The sequence below is a fragment of the Wallemia ichthyophaga genome (genome assembly GCF_000400465.1).
Source record: "Wallemia ichthyophaga EXF-994 unplaced genomic scaffold scaffold2, whole genome shotgun sequence".
Taxonomy (NCBI): domain Eukaryota; kingdom Fungi; phylum Basidiomycota; class Wallemiomycetes; order Wallemiales; family Wallemiaceae; genus Wallemia; species Wallemia ichthyophaga.
Genome location: NW_008806275.1, coordinates 435,814 through 448,785, shown reverse-complemented (window position 1 = coordinate 448,785; position 12,972 = coordinate 435,814). Strand labels below are relative to the sequence as shown.

At 44.2% G+C, this 12,972-nt stretch overlaps 5 protein-coding genes across 5 annotated transcripts; 3 read left to right on the top strand and 2 right to left on the bottom strand.

Annotated features, from left to right (window-relative positions):
• Positions 1-220: 220 nt before the first annotated feature.
• J056_002178 (Chromatin structure-remodeling complex subunit snf21) lies at positions 221-4,821 on the top strand (the record flags this gene model as incomplete). The annotated part of the gene is made up of 5 exons (XM_009268042.1): positions 221-301; positions 349-499; positions 548-2,472; positions 2,520-4,100; positions 4,147-4,821. 5 exons carry the CDS (start codon positions 221-223, stop codon positions 4,819-4,821), a joined length of 4,413 nt encoding a protein of 1,470 aa, XP_009266317.1.
• A 77-nt stretch (positions 4,822-4,898) lies between these two features.
• Positions 4,899-5,602, bottom strand: J056_002177 (Ras-related protein RAB1BV; the record flags this gene model as incomplete). Its single annotated transcript, XM_009268041.1, has 3 exons — positions 4,899-5,330; positions 5,381-5,532; positions 5,581-5,602. 3 exons carry the CDS (start codon positions 5,600-5,602, stop codon positions 4,899-4,901), a joined length of 606 nt encoding a protein of 201 aa, XP_009266316.1.
• A 136-nt stretch (positions 5,603-5,738) lies between these two features.
• Positions 5,739-8,435, top strand: J056_002176 (Meiotically up-regulated 87 protein; the record flags this gene model as incomplete). Its single annotated transcript, XM_009268040.1, has 3 exons — positions 5,739-7,365; positions 7,423-8,258; positions 8,316-8,435. 3 exons carry the CDS (start codon positions 5,739-5,741, stop codon positions 8,433-8,435), a joined length of 2,583 nt encoding a protein of 860 aa, XP_009266315.1.
• Positions 8,436-9,023: 588 nt separating this feature from the next.
• J056_002175 (putative quinate permease) lies at positions 9,024-11,066 on the top strand (the record flags this gene model as incomplete). The annotated part of the gene is made up of 7 exons (XM_009268039.1): positions 9,024-9,172; positions 9,221-9,275; positions 9,323-9,329; positions 9,376-9,757; positions 9,812-10,307; positions 10,354-10,846; positions 10,894-11,066. The coding sequence occupies 7 exons, from the start codon at positions 9,024-9,026 to the stop codon at positions 11,064-11,066; spliced, it is 1,755 nt and encodes a 584-aa protein (XP_009266314.1).
• A 225-nt stretch (positions 11,067-11,291) lies between these two features.
• Positions 11,292-12,598, bottom strand: J056_002174 (uncharacterized protein; the record flags this gene model as incomplete). The annotated part of the gene is made up of 4 exons (XM_009268038.1): positions 11,292-11,400; positions 11,448-11,673; positions 11,727-12,009; positions 12,056-12,598. The coding sequence occupies 4 exons, from the start codon at positions 12,596-12,598 to the stop codon at positions 11,292-11,294; spliced, it is 1,161 nt and encodes a 386-aa protein (XP_009266313.1).
• Positions 12,599-12,972: the final 374 nt, after the last annotated feature.

The following is a 12,972-nucleotide window of genomic DNA, read 5'->3' as shown; positions in this document are numbered from 1 at the left end:
AGTAGATAATTAAAATAAATGCAGCATATAAATATAGCAGTACAGGCTACAATAATATTTAATTTTTTAAATTCCACTCAGCCAATCACTGCTTTATTCTTAACCACCATCTGCCTTTTCTTTGAGTTATTGAGATTCAAACGCGGAATAAGTTCGCGTCTTGATAATAGCAGATAAAATAAAGATGGATTTCAGCCAATTTAATCGGCCGGCGCAGCATATGCCAGCCCAGCAGCAGCAGCAATTCCCACCAAATATCTCTCAGGTAATGAACCGTGAGCGTGTCCAAGCCATGATACAAGTTGGTGCCTCTTTGTCCACTGACGCCATCACTGATAATATTTACAGAGGCTCAACATCCTGCGCTCCCAAGGCCAGAATGAGCGCACGTCGCCCGAGTACGCCCAATTGGCCCACTTCCTCAGAATGTTTGGTCAATTCCAGCAAGCACGCCAGCAGCAGCTTCAACAACAGCAGCAGCAACAGCAGCAGCAGCCAGGTGAGCTTGTGCTACTGTTACCCATATCTTTACTAATATCTTTCGCAGGAGGTGCTCATAAAACACCTCAAGCACCTCAATCACTCACTCCTGTACAAGTCAACGCCTTAAAAGCCCAAATGGCTACCTTCCAATACGCTAGTCAAAATCTTCCAGTGCCAGACCACGTCCAGAGAGAGGCGTTTGAGCCAGCTCAGTATCCCGTTCCACCTCCACCAGAAGACTCGTTGCGCGACAGGACAATTGGCGCTGTTTCTGAAGTAAACAATACAATCGAAAGCAAGGATGCCGCTCAAAAACCGCACGAATACGAATCGTACATCAGCCCACTCGTCTATCTTGAAGCAGGTCCAGAGTCTTCTTCAAGCAGCACAAAGAACCAGCGTATCATTGTCCCATCTGTCATGCCACTAGGTATTGATCCATACCAACTGATCGAAGAGCGCAACCGTTTCCAACAAAGACGCATGTACTGGCGTATACAAGAGCTGGAGGGAATGTCGTCGACGACGTCCGACGAACCAGCGAGTGTCACAGGCAACGACGTGCTTGACCAAAAAGCACCTCAGGAAGTAGACGAGAAGCCTCAACCTAACTCGCTTACCAGTCTGAACTCCTCAGATAAGATGAAGGCCCTTATCGAACTGAAGGCACTCAAGCTCGTCGAGAAGCAGCGCGCTCTTCGCCAAGACGTCATCAGCGCTCAGTCGCACGCTACACTGCTGACGACTGATCGCACTGCGTTCCGCAGATTCAAGAAACAGTCACTCAGAGAAGCACGAGCAACTGAGCAGCTCGAGAGGAAGCAGCGTAGCGAGCGCGACAGAAAGAGTCGCCAGAAGCATCTCGATTACATAATGTCTATCCACAATCACGCCAACAACCTTCGTCAGGCTAATCGAGACGCTGTTGGTAAATCACATAAAATGGGCAGAGCGGTACTCAAGCTGCACGGAGATGTAGAAAAGGAAGAGCAGAAACGCGTTGAAAGAGTCTCCAAGGAGCGTCTTGCTGCTCTTCGAAACGATGATGAAGAAGCTTACTTGAAGTTGATCGATACCGCCAAGGACACAAGAATTACTCATCTTCTTTCGCAAACAGATACTTACCTCGACTCGCTTACACAAAGCGTCCTTGCTCAACAGAATGAAGTCGGTATGGAGGATAATGTAAACTTCGAGGTTGAAGATGGTCCTGCTACAGAGGCTACATTCGGTGGTAGACGTCAAGATGATGAGACTGAGGATCAGGGTAAAACTAGTGTGGACTACTACGCCGTCGCACACCGTGTCAGCGAGAAGGTTACAACTCAACCTTCCATTCTTATTGGTGGTCAGTTGAAGGAGTATCAATTGAAGGGTCTTCAATGGATGACTTCGTTGTACAATAATCGCCTTAATGGTATACTTGCTGACGAGATGGGTCTTGGTAAAACAATTCAAACAATCTCACTAGTTACTTTCCTCATCGAACGCAAAAGACAAAACGGACCGTACTTGATCATTGTACCCCTGTCTACGCTGACCAACTGGGCTATGGAATTTGAGAAGTGGGCACCAGCAGTATCTGTGGCAGTGTACAAGGGTCCTCCTCAGCAGAGGAAGGCAACACAAAATCGCATGAGACAAGGTTTCCAAGTCCTTTTGACTACATTTGAATATGTCATCAAGGATCGTCCAGTACTCAGTAAATACAACTGGGTTTTCATGATAATGGACGAAGGTCACCGTCTTAAGAATACTGAATCAAAACTCTCACAAACTCTTCAAACGTTCTATAAGACCCGTTACAGATTAATCTTGACTGGTACACCACTTCAGAACAACCTCCCAGAGCTGTGGGCTTTACTTAACTTTGTCTTGCCGAAGATCTTCAACAGTGTCAAGTCTTTTGATGAGTGGTTCAATACTCCATTCGCCAATACTGGAACAAACGAGAAAATGGATTTGAATGAAGAAGAAAGTTTGCTTGTCGTAAGTAGTGAGATTAAGTTAAACAATACAATGCTAAATGACCTTAGATCAAACGTCTCCATAAAGTTTTGCGTCCGTTCCTATTGCGCCGTCTGAAGAAGGATGTCGAGAAAGATCTTCCTGACAAGGTGGAGAAGGTTGTTAAGTGTAGAATGAGTCCACTTCAGATCACCCTGTATGAACAGATGAAGAAGTATGGTCAAATGGCATCCATTGCAACAACAGACAAGAATGGCGCCGTTGGTGGATCCAACAAGGCTGGAATTAAAGGTCTCCAGAACACGATCATGCAACTCCGTAAGATTGTTAACCATCCATTCGTTTTTGATGCCATCGAGAGTGCAGTGAACCCAGCTTCAATCTCGGATGACAAGTTGTATAGAGTAGCAGGTAAATTTGAGCTACTTGATAGAATATTGCCAAAGTTGAAGGCAACTGGTCACAGAGTTTTAATTTTCTTCCAAATGACAGCTATTATGACAATCATGGAAGACTATCTTGCGTGGAGAGGGTTGAAACACTTGCGTTTAGATGGATCAACAAAGACAGAAGAGAGATCGAGTTTGTTGAACAAATTTAACGATCTTGACTCTGATTACTTTGTCTTCTTGCTTTCTACAAGAGCTGGTGGTTTAGGTCTTAACCTTCAATCAGCAGACACAGTCATTATCTTCGACTCAGACTGGAATCCACACGCTGATCTTCAGGCTCAAGACCGTGCTCACAGAATTGGACAGAAGAAGGAAGTTAGGATATTGAGATTGATCACTGAACGTTCTGTCGAAGAGCAGATTCTTGCACGTGCACAGTATAAGTTGGAAATAGACGGCAAGGTTATCCAAGCAGGTAAATTCGACAACAAATCGACAGCTGAAGAGCGTGAGGATTTCCTGAGATCTATCCTCGAACAAGAAGCAGAAGAGGAAGAAGAAGCTGGTGATATGAATGATGATGAAATCAACGAGCTGCTCGCTAGAGGAGAAGGTGAAATAGATGTCTTCAATAGAATGGACAGGGAGAGAGCAGAGAATGACAAGCTGTTCAATCAAATGAAGGGCTTGCCTATTGATAATGTTGGAAGATTAATTACAGATGGAGAATTACCGGAAATCTACAGAACGACATTCAAATGGAATCCTATTATTGAGGCTGATCAGGAGGCTTTAGAGGGGGGCAGAAGAGCGCGTGCTGCGCGTGCTTGTGTTGTGTACGACGATGGTCTTACTGAAGAACAATGGGTGAATGCGCTTGAAAATGATGGTACCACTATCGAAGAAGCATCTAGACAGAAGCGCGATATGGCTCAACAGCAGCCTCAAATACCTCCACCTGACGAGTCACCTGAGTTGGACGCTGGTAGCAAACGCAGCAGACCTTCGACTAAGACTTCCACACCAGCCCCAAGTCTTCCAATGGGCAAACGCAAACGCAATACCACTGTTGGTACTCCAAATGTCGATATTGAAGAGACTGAACCTACGAACAAAAAGAAGAAGGCAGGTGTTGATGGGGAGACCAAGGAACGTCTGAAGAAGGTCCTTTTGCCTTTCTTCGACGTGGTTTGGACGTTGACGGACGAAGATGGTAGACCAAGGAGTGATCTTTTCCGTGAAGTACCATCGAAGAAGGTGAGTGGTGTTTGAGCAAATTAGAAAAGGCTAACAAAGTGACTAGCTGTACCCTGACTATGCACTCCTGATCAAGAACCCAGTGGCACTAAACACGATTAAGCGCAAGATCGACAGGAAGTCATACCAGAATGCAAGGGAGTGTTTGAGTGACTTCCACTTGATGTGTGCTAATGCTAACACATACAACGAACCGGGATCATGGGTTGCAGAAGATGCAGATGCATTGCAAGCAGGAATGGATCAGGCGTGGAATGAGAAGGTGTACAATACAGGCGTGCCTGGATCGGAGATGCCAGCTGAAGCATTAGAGCCTGTGCAGGCAGCACAGGTATTGGGTGCTGCGGCGCAGTATGCAGTGCCAATTCAACAGCAACAAGCAGCGCAGCCACCTCTACAAGCACAAGCTCAGATGCAGGCACAACCACAACCTCAACCACAGCCACAACATATGATGGGAGTACCTCTTGGTCAGAATTCGGGACAAATGCCTAACACTGATATGCCGCATGCAACGTATCGGGCACCAGCTGGATATGGAGGCGTTGATGCAGGCGCATTTATCGCAGATCCTATGTATTATCAACAACAAGCTTTTAATCAGCAGCAGCAGCAACAACAGCAACAACAGCAACAACAGCAAGCGGTATATGAGCAAGAAGAACAAGAGCAAATGTATCAGACATATACAGCTGATCCGTATGCACCACAAACCGAATAAATAAACAAAGAAAATGTAAAGTACGTTATAAATGAGAATCAACAGATATTGAAATGAAATTGAGTAAGGGAATTGCGTTAGCAACAACCACCAGAGGTAGCGGGTTGATTTTGATTTGCGTCGACTTTGACGTTTGAGGAATTGTTATTGGAGTTTGAAGACTGGCTGTCGATGAGTCTTGACTTGATATCACGTGCTAAGCTAAAGAAAGCGTCTTCAACGCCGATGTTATTCTTTGCGGATGTTTCAATGAACTTAATTTCCAAGCTATCAGCCAATTCTTTGCCCTGGTCTTGAGAAATAGCGCGCTTCTCATCCCAATCGCATTTATTACCAACTAATATCTTATTAACGCCTTCAGAAGCGTATTGAACGACATTTGAATGCCAAGTTCTAACGTTGTTGAAGCTGCGCTCGTCTGTAACGTCATAAACGAGTAAAATACCCATTGCGCCTCTATAATAAGCGGTAGTGATAGTTCTAAAGCGCTCTTGACCGGCAGTATCCCACTGATGATGTGTTATAATGGTGTATGTGAATAGGAGGGATATCAACTCACAATCTGTAACTTAATTCTCTTCCCATCCAATTCTATCGTTCTGATCTTGAAATCGATACCAATCGTTGTGATGAATGATGGCGTCCATGCATCGTCACAGAAGCGGAGAAGGAGACAGGATTTACCAACGCCAGAATCACCGATAAGAAGAACTGCGGGGGGTGCTTAGTGGCGTATATTCAATAACTTGGGGTACACACGTTTACTGGGACTGTAAGCCATATACTGGGAAATTGAGCCACGGAAATACTCACATTAAAAAGTCATAATGCGGATTGCCCATAGTTTATACTGGTATTTATAAACTTATTTTTCAAGATGGCCGTTTGTGCTGACGACGTGGTTAAAAAATACCTTCATGTCGTTGGCGGATTTATTAGCGCAGTCGAGAACTCTTACGAGCCATCTATCCAAGCCAGATCTACCGCAGATACACCTCGGCTTGGATCAGATCGAGAACCAGTCCAAGAAGTTGGTCCATAAGCAGAGAGGTGATATTGATAGCAGAGTACATTATCTATTGGCATCTGGTGGCTTAAACGCGAGTGATTTATCAGATAAGATATTTACAATCAACAACAATCTCAATAACACGTTTGAACCTCTTCAACCGTTGCTTGATAGCGATTTAGACGGCTACTTGAGACATCAATATGAACAAACTATTATATCCACCATTGAGGAAGGCAGGAGAGATACTGTTAATCAATTTCAATCCAATTTATCTGAAAATCTTCAATCTTCCTGGAACAAAAGGCTGTCTCTCTTATTCGAGGAGCTAGGACAGCATTCTTACTCTAATGACGTCGATTTCATCCCACAACAGTCCTCCTCTTACTCCACCATCCCTTCAACCACTCTAGCTGTTAACACGCGCATGAACAGCTACGCTAATCTCGTCAAGAAGCTTAACGAGTATCGCTTGCAAGCCTACAACTATCCAATCATATCTGAGCTATCATCGATTGCCAAGTCTCTCTCAACCACTGACACTCGTTCAAACCAGATCCACGACTGCTGGCAACTGCTCGCTTCTTCCTTAAGAGAGAAGTCTGTCGTTAACGGTGAATTTCAGAGAGCTGCACTCTCCCAAAGAGAATACTCAAACTCATACCTCCACCAATCCTCTGAATCTGACGAGGCGCGCAATCTTCGCACTCTTTGGACAACTGGCTCCAAGCACTTCTTGGAACATCAATACTTGAAGTACATTGAGAAGATCATCATTCAAAATCCTTCACAAGCTCAGGTTGGTGGCTTGCCACTCATTCAAAACAAGGTCAGAGGTTTCCTCAATGTCAAGTACGCAAAGAATGGTGGTTGGTCTGATCCTAAGATAGAGATTATCTCTGGTCAGCCTCTCTGGGCTATGCTCTTTACCCTCTTGCGCACCGGTCATCCCAATGAAGCCTTAGACTTGGCTATTGAAAACGAAGAGGCTCTTGGTAAGACTGAGAGAGAATTCGTCCCGTACTTCAAATCATGGCTCGACTCTCCTCATCAGCGCTTGCCGAGACAACTTCATGACAGATTCATGTCAACATACAACACAAGAATACGTTTCGCTGCTGAGTCAGGCTCAATTGATCCGTACAAATATGCACTCTACAAATTGGTTGGAAGAGCAGAACTATCAAGACGTAACTTACAATCCATCACAACCACAACTGAAGATTGGTTGTGGCTGCAGTTGTCGCTCGTCAGAGAGAGCGCACCAGGCGAAGACTCGCCATCTGAATCATTCGGGCTGAGAGAATTAGCCGGACTGCTTCTCAAATTTGGTGATAAGCATTTCGACCCGAAGGGTAATAATCCCATCAAGTATTTCACAGTATTGCTTTTATGCGGTCAGTTCGAGCGCGCCGTGGCGTACCTCTACAACAATGTCCAGTACCAAGTCGATGCTGTCCACTTCGCTGTCGCTCTTTCATACTACGGTCTGCTGCGTGCACCCGAGAAGTCCCACACGTCTGAGATCGAACTGCGTAAGTGAAGCTTACATCATTAGGTACAAACACTCACACTCACTCACATACCAACAGTCACAGCAGACGCAAACGGTCAGCCTACGCTCGACTTTGCGAGAATGATACAGAGATATACGCGCATCTTCGCTAAAACGGACCCATGCGAGGCATTGCAATACCTTTATCTTATATGCCTCAATAGTGATGCCCCAACCCCAGTCAACAAGCAGCAAATAGCACTCTGCCACGCCTACATCAAAGACCTCGTATTGGAGACTAGAGCGTATACTGAGTTAGTGGGCGAGATCAAACCTGATGGTACAAAGTTGCAGGGGATGATAGAGAAGGATCTCAGTCTTATCAGCCTCGACAACCAAAGAGATTTCCTCGTCAACATCGTTAAGGCTTCAGCACATAAGGCCGAGCTCGAGAAGCGTACAAGAGATGCAATCTTGCTGTACAACTTGTCGGAAGAGTACAACAAGGTTATCCTCGTACTCTGTCATGAGCTCGGCTTGTCTCTTTACTCGAACCCTAACGATAGAAGCCAAGATGAGCTGTTTGAATTGTCGAATAACATACTCAGCCACTACAAGAGAGATGCACGTATCGCGCACAGAGTAGACAAGAATAACAGGGAAACATTGCAAGTCCTTCTAAAGTTGAAGGAGATTCTCAAGCATTACGAACAATCTCAATTGGATTTCGCTCTCGATGGTATTGAACAACTCAACATTATTCCTCTGTCTGGTGACGTTATTTCAATCACAAGGAAAGCGGAAGACTTTAAAGAAATCAATGAGAGTATATCGAGGAACTTCTCTGATATTCTTCTCGTCACTATGAACATCCTCTTCAAAATACACGCCAACTTGAAGGAATCTCCATTCGGGGACACTTCTAGACAAAACGTGAGTTGGCAGTTACTTCAGAAAATCTTCATCCATACTGACAACTTGAAATTACAGAAAATGGGTCAACTCCGTGCGAAAGCTCGCACACTCATGATGTTCGTTGGACTGCTCAGATTCAGAATCTCAAGCGATGTCCTCCAACAGCTGTCGAGATTGGATGTAATGATGGTTTGAAAAAGAAAGATTAAATTATTGCTCTTAATACATGAATTACATTTTGAAAATTCCGAGTAGGCTGCTATAAACGTTGACGATACATATATAATAAATCTCAAGTTAATTTAAATCGTGATATTATGCACGTAGTTGTAACCAGTAAATAATTATCAAGTGTTGTTTGGCTTTTCGGGCTAATTCAAGATGCCCAGGAGTATTTCCGCAGTCTCGGAATTATTGTTCGATTGAAACGCATTTAAGCCTGAAATATCCTTGTAGCTTAACTGAAACCCCCCTAATTCTTAGAAAAATAACTTTTCATTTCCGCATTCAGGTCCGAAAAGATGACTTCTCAGTGATTCGGGCCGGATAATTTTCACTTTTCATATTCACATCGGTGTCGGAGCTGCTTTAATCGAACATCTGAGATAACTTCCATTGTCATAGACTATTGATTGCTATACTGATCAGTATTAGATTGTATTCAGGTGACGTGTATCGTTCGTCAGCTGTCACGTGCATTGATCATGTTTTCGTTGAGGCATAATTGAGTAGAACATATTAAATAAGACCACATTTTACCCTACAGCCACTACATACCTTACTATGAACATTTTCGAAAAAGAAAAAGAAAAAGGAACATCCGAGACGCAGCATGAGGACTATATAGTCGAGGCTGAGCAAGAACAAGCAAAAAATATAGATGTTGCTAAAGGTAAAAGCTCAATTAGAGGTATGTTTGAAAATCCATACGTGTGAGTACTAGTCTGCGCAAATGCACATTGTTGCTAATGCCCGCCCAGTACATTTGTTTCATTTACAGCTACACTGGGTGGAATGATCTTTGGCTATGACCAGGTAAGCTTAAAATTACGAGGCTAATGAAATTACTTACGCTTCTACAGGGTGTCGGTGCGGTTGTGTTTGAATTTTATTGTCTCAGCTAAGACAATCACAGTTTCCAACGTTCTAGCTCTCGAAAGCTTCAAAAACGATTTCAGAGACGTTTTAGATGCAGATAAAAAGGGTATCTTTGTTGCTTCACTTCTGATTGCTGCCATTTTTGGTGCTCTGATCGGTGGACCAGCCGCGGACAACAAGCATCTTGGGAGGAAGTGGTTTATATCACTTTCGCTCTGTATCTTTGTTCTAGGTGCGACAATACAAACAGCTGCTCAATCAATAGCTTGGTTATACGGCGGTAGAGTTGTAGCCGGATTAGCTGTCGGAGCACTGACCGAGTGTATACCAATGTACATTTCCGAATGCACTCCCACTAACCTTAGAGGATCGTTAGTGTGTGTACAGCAGTTATCTATAACATTCGGTATTATGGTCTCGTGAGTCGCACTTGTTTAAACATAAAACGTGTCGAAATTGCTCACTCTAGAAAGCTATTGGATAACGTATGGTACCTCATTCATTGGAAGTAAATATTGCAATCCGGAGCTTGGATCTAAGGGGCAGTACACTGGCGAACCAAACGCCGGTCAGAAAGCTCCATCGTTCGATCCGAAACACGATTTACCATCCGATGGCATATGTAGGCAATCTGATGCTTCCTGGATCATACCATTCGCAATTCAAATTCTACCTGCCCTGGTCCTTTGGGTAGCTTTATTCTTCATGCCCAGGTCGCCGCGATTCTTACTTTCAATTGGAAAAGAGGATGAGGCGCGTGCTACTCTGGCCAAGTTACGCAGAAGAGACGCGCAAGATCAGGTCTTGAATGCAGAGCTGACTGATGTTAAAGCTGAGGTCATATTTGAAGCGCGCGTCAAAGAGCAGTATCCTCACAAAGGTGCCATATCAAAGTTTTCAGAGCCATATAAAGCTCTGTTCCGAGCTGGGAACCGTAAGAGACTACTTTGTGGAGCTCTGACTATGTTTGTTAGTTATAATCATAAGCTAGTAATGGCTAACAAACATAAACCAGCTTCAACAGTACTTGGGCGGTAACGCAATGATCTATTACAGTCCAACGATTCTTGGACAAGCTGGGATTCAGGGCACTTCCTCCACAATGATCGGCACCGGGGTGTATGGAATTGTCAATTTTGTTGCAACTATCCCAATAGTACTAATTGTGGACAAGGTAGGACGCAAACCATTGCTCATTATTGGTGCATCTGGATGCCTCGTTTGTCATTTGATCGTTGCAAGTCTTTTGGCTAGTTACAACGAACAACTACCCCAAGATGTCGGATATGCTGCAGTCGTTTTTATATTTCTGTTTTGTGTATTCAACGCAATTTCCTTCTCCCCTATAGGATGGCTCTTACCTAGTGAAATTTTTCCATTAAGCTTGAGGAGTACGGGTGTATCAATAACCACTGCCGTTACTTGGGCCTCGAATATGGTTATTGGTCTGGCTACGCCTTCTATGATGGAAGACATGACATCTTATGGTACATTTTACTTTTTTGGTGGTGAGTCACATGAAAATTTTAGCTCATGCACTTATACTTCTCTAAAGCTTGGGCAGCCCTAGCTTTAGTATTCTCTATTTTCGTACTTCCTGAAACAAAGGGTCTTACTTTGGAAGAGATGGACAAGGCTTTCCCAGGAGGGAACAATTCTCTTCAAGATAAGGAAATGATGGAGCAAGTCTACCAGGAGCTCGGCTATGATGCGACACTGGATAGGTAGACACAACGAGACTAGGTTATATTCATAACGCTTCAGTATCGCTATTCCTCGCTATCTTATTTTTGTCATGCTTTTACTCATCACACACGCTAGTTGATATGAATCTGTCTACTCATATTGATTTTGTAACGGTATGGGAAATTATCTGTTAGATCAATGAAGAGTGAATACAGTGCTGATTGCGTTATGCTTTGACTGAGAGGAGAAAATGCTGACAATGTCTAGCTAATGAGAATGTGGTCTAACGTAGGAGCCCTCATCCTTCTTCTTCTGGATAGCGCTGCTTGTCTCAGCTAGCCATGCAGCACTCTCTTCACGGGTGAAACCAAGCTTGCTGATAAATTGTGTTAGTTTTAGATTGATCAATCAATCTCAACCCACGTTCCACGAGTCACAGCGTCTGGTTCCTGTAAAGAAAGCGGGTTGAGGTGCTTATCGAGGTCAAGTTCTGATAGCGTGTGGTTGGTAAACCGGTGGTTACTTTCGTCTGCGCGAACAACATGGCAGAGATCGAGCATGGTTGCTGACTCTGGTAGTTGCCAATAGCCACGTGCGATTTGAGGAATCTTCTTGTTGGTCCATCCTGGCACATAGCCATTTTGAATTTCTGAATGACGTCAATGTTTGTTATCCAAAATTGCACGGATGGCATTGTCTCACCTTCAATGGCACGTGTGTAAGTAACGACAGCTTCCTCTTCAAGGACAGCAGTAAAGCGGTGACAGATCTTTGGATTTATGAGATACCCTAAGAAGAAGGCGTTGAAAAATACACCTTGAGCAGCCAAAACCATAGCTCTCATAGAAACACTTGGCTTCTCGACGGCGAGAAATGACATGAGATGCATTCTCTCGTTCTCGGCTTCTGCGAGGAGCATGTTGATATACCCCCCGTCTCTGTTCATCCGACGAAGGCTGCGCAAGTGGCGAACCATCGCGGCGACCTAATGACAGTCAGAGAGGTAAATAGAACAAAGAGACTTAAGCAACAAAACCAGGACATCCAGCCACTGATTCAAGGAAGATAAACCTTCTCAACCATTGCTTTTCACTCAGCACATAGCCCTTGCTGATCAGCCAATCCAACGGCTTGTCTTTGACTTCAGGCGTTACTTCCTTGTGCTTGTATCCTGTAACAAGGTCAAATGAAGTTCTCATCAGCTTCACCAGTGCATTCGCGCATTTATCGCTAAATGTTTTTTTGGTAAATTCTAAAACTTTCACGCTTTCAAGTTCCTCGTTGGTGTAAACGGGATGTGTGAGAAGGTAATCTCCAAGGGGCTTATTGTTCACTTCCAAACCGGCTCCTGCTCCTTTCTGTTGGAATGGTGGCGTCATTTGGAAGTGAACACCTTCTTGCGTGCCCACTGCACTCTTCTTGGAGAGATCCTTGAGCCCTTGGTCCTTCTCAAGCTGAACATCTTTCTTCGAAGGTGTACCAGACTCTGGATAGCCCTGAGTGGTATTGTTGGCGAATCGCAGTGGCGTGACTGATAAGCTCCTCAATGGGACGCTCATGCGAGCTATCCTCATTGGTTGCAGCGATTTGTGTGCTAACATTTCCTTCTTTACTCGCGGTGAATGATAAGAAATGGATGTCAACTTGGAAACGTATCCAATATAACCCGACGATTGCAATACGTCATTACAATTGATTCACGAGAAGACACTCCCGCGGCAACTACAGAGGCAAATTTCTGCGTGATTTTTATACTTACCGTACTTCTGGGTATCATCAGTTTTTGTGGCTGTGCAGGCGCCTGCATGATTCACACATTACCAATGGCAGTTACTCCGAGTACCCCAATAGTTATATTAATGTCGACATATCTGTCGGATTTTTGATTCAGTAGAAGAACAAAGATGAAACAACTTGATACAGTTGATCCAATGGCGTCGCTGCCGTG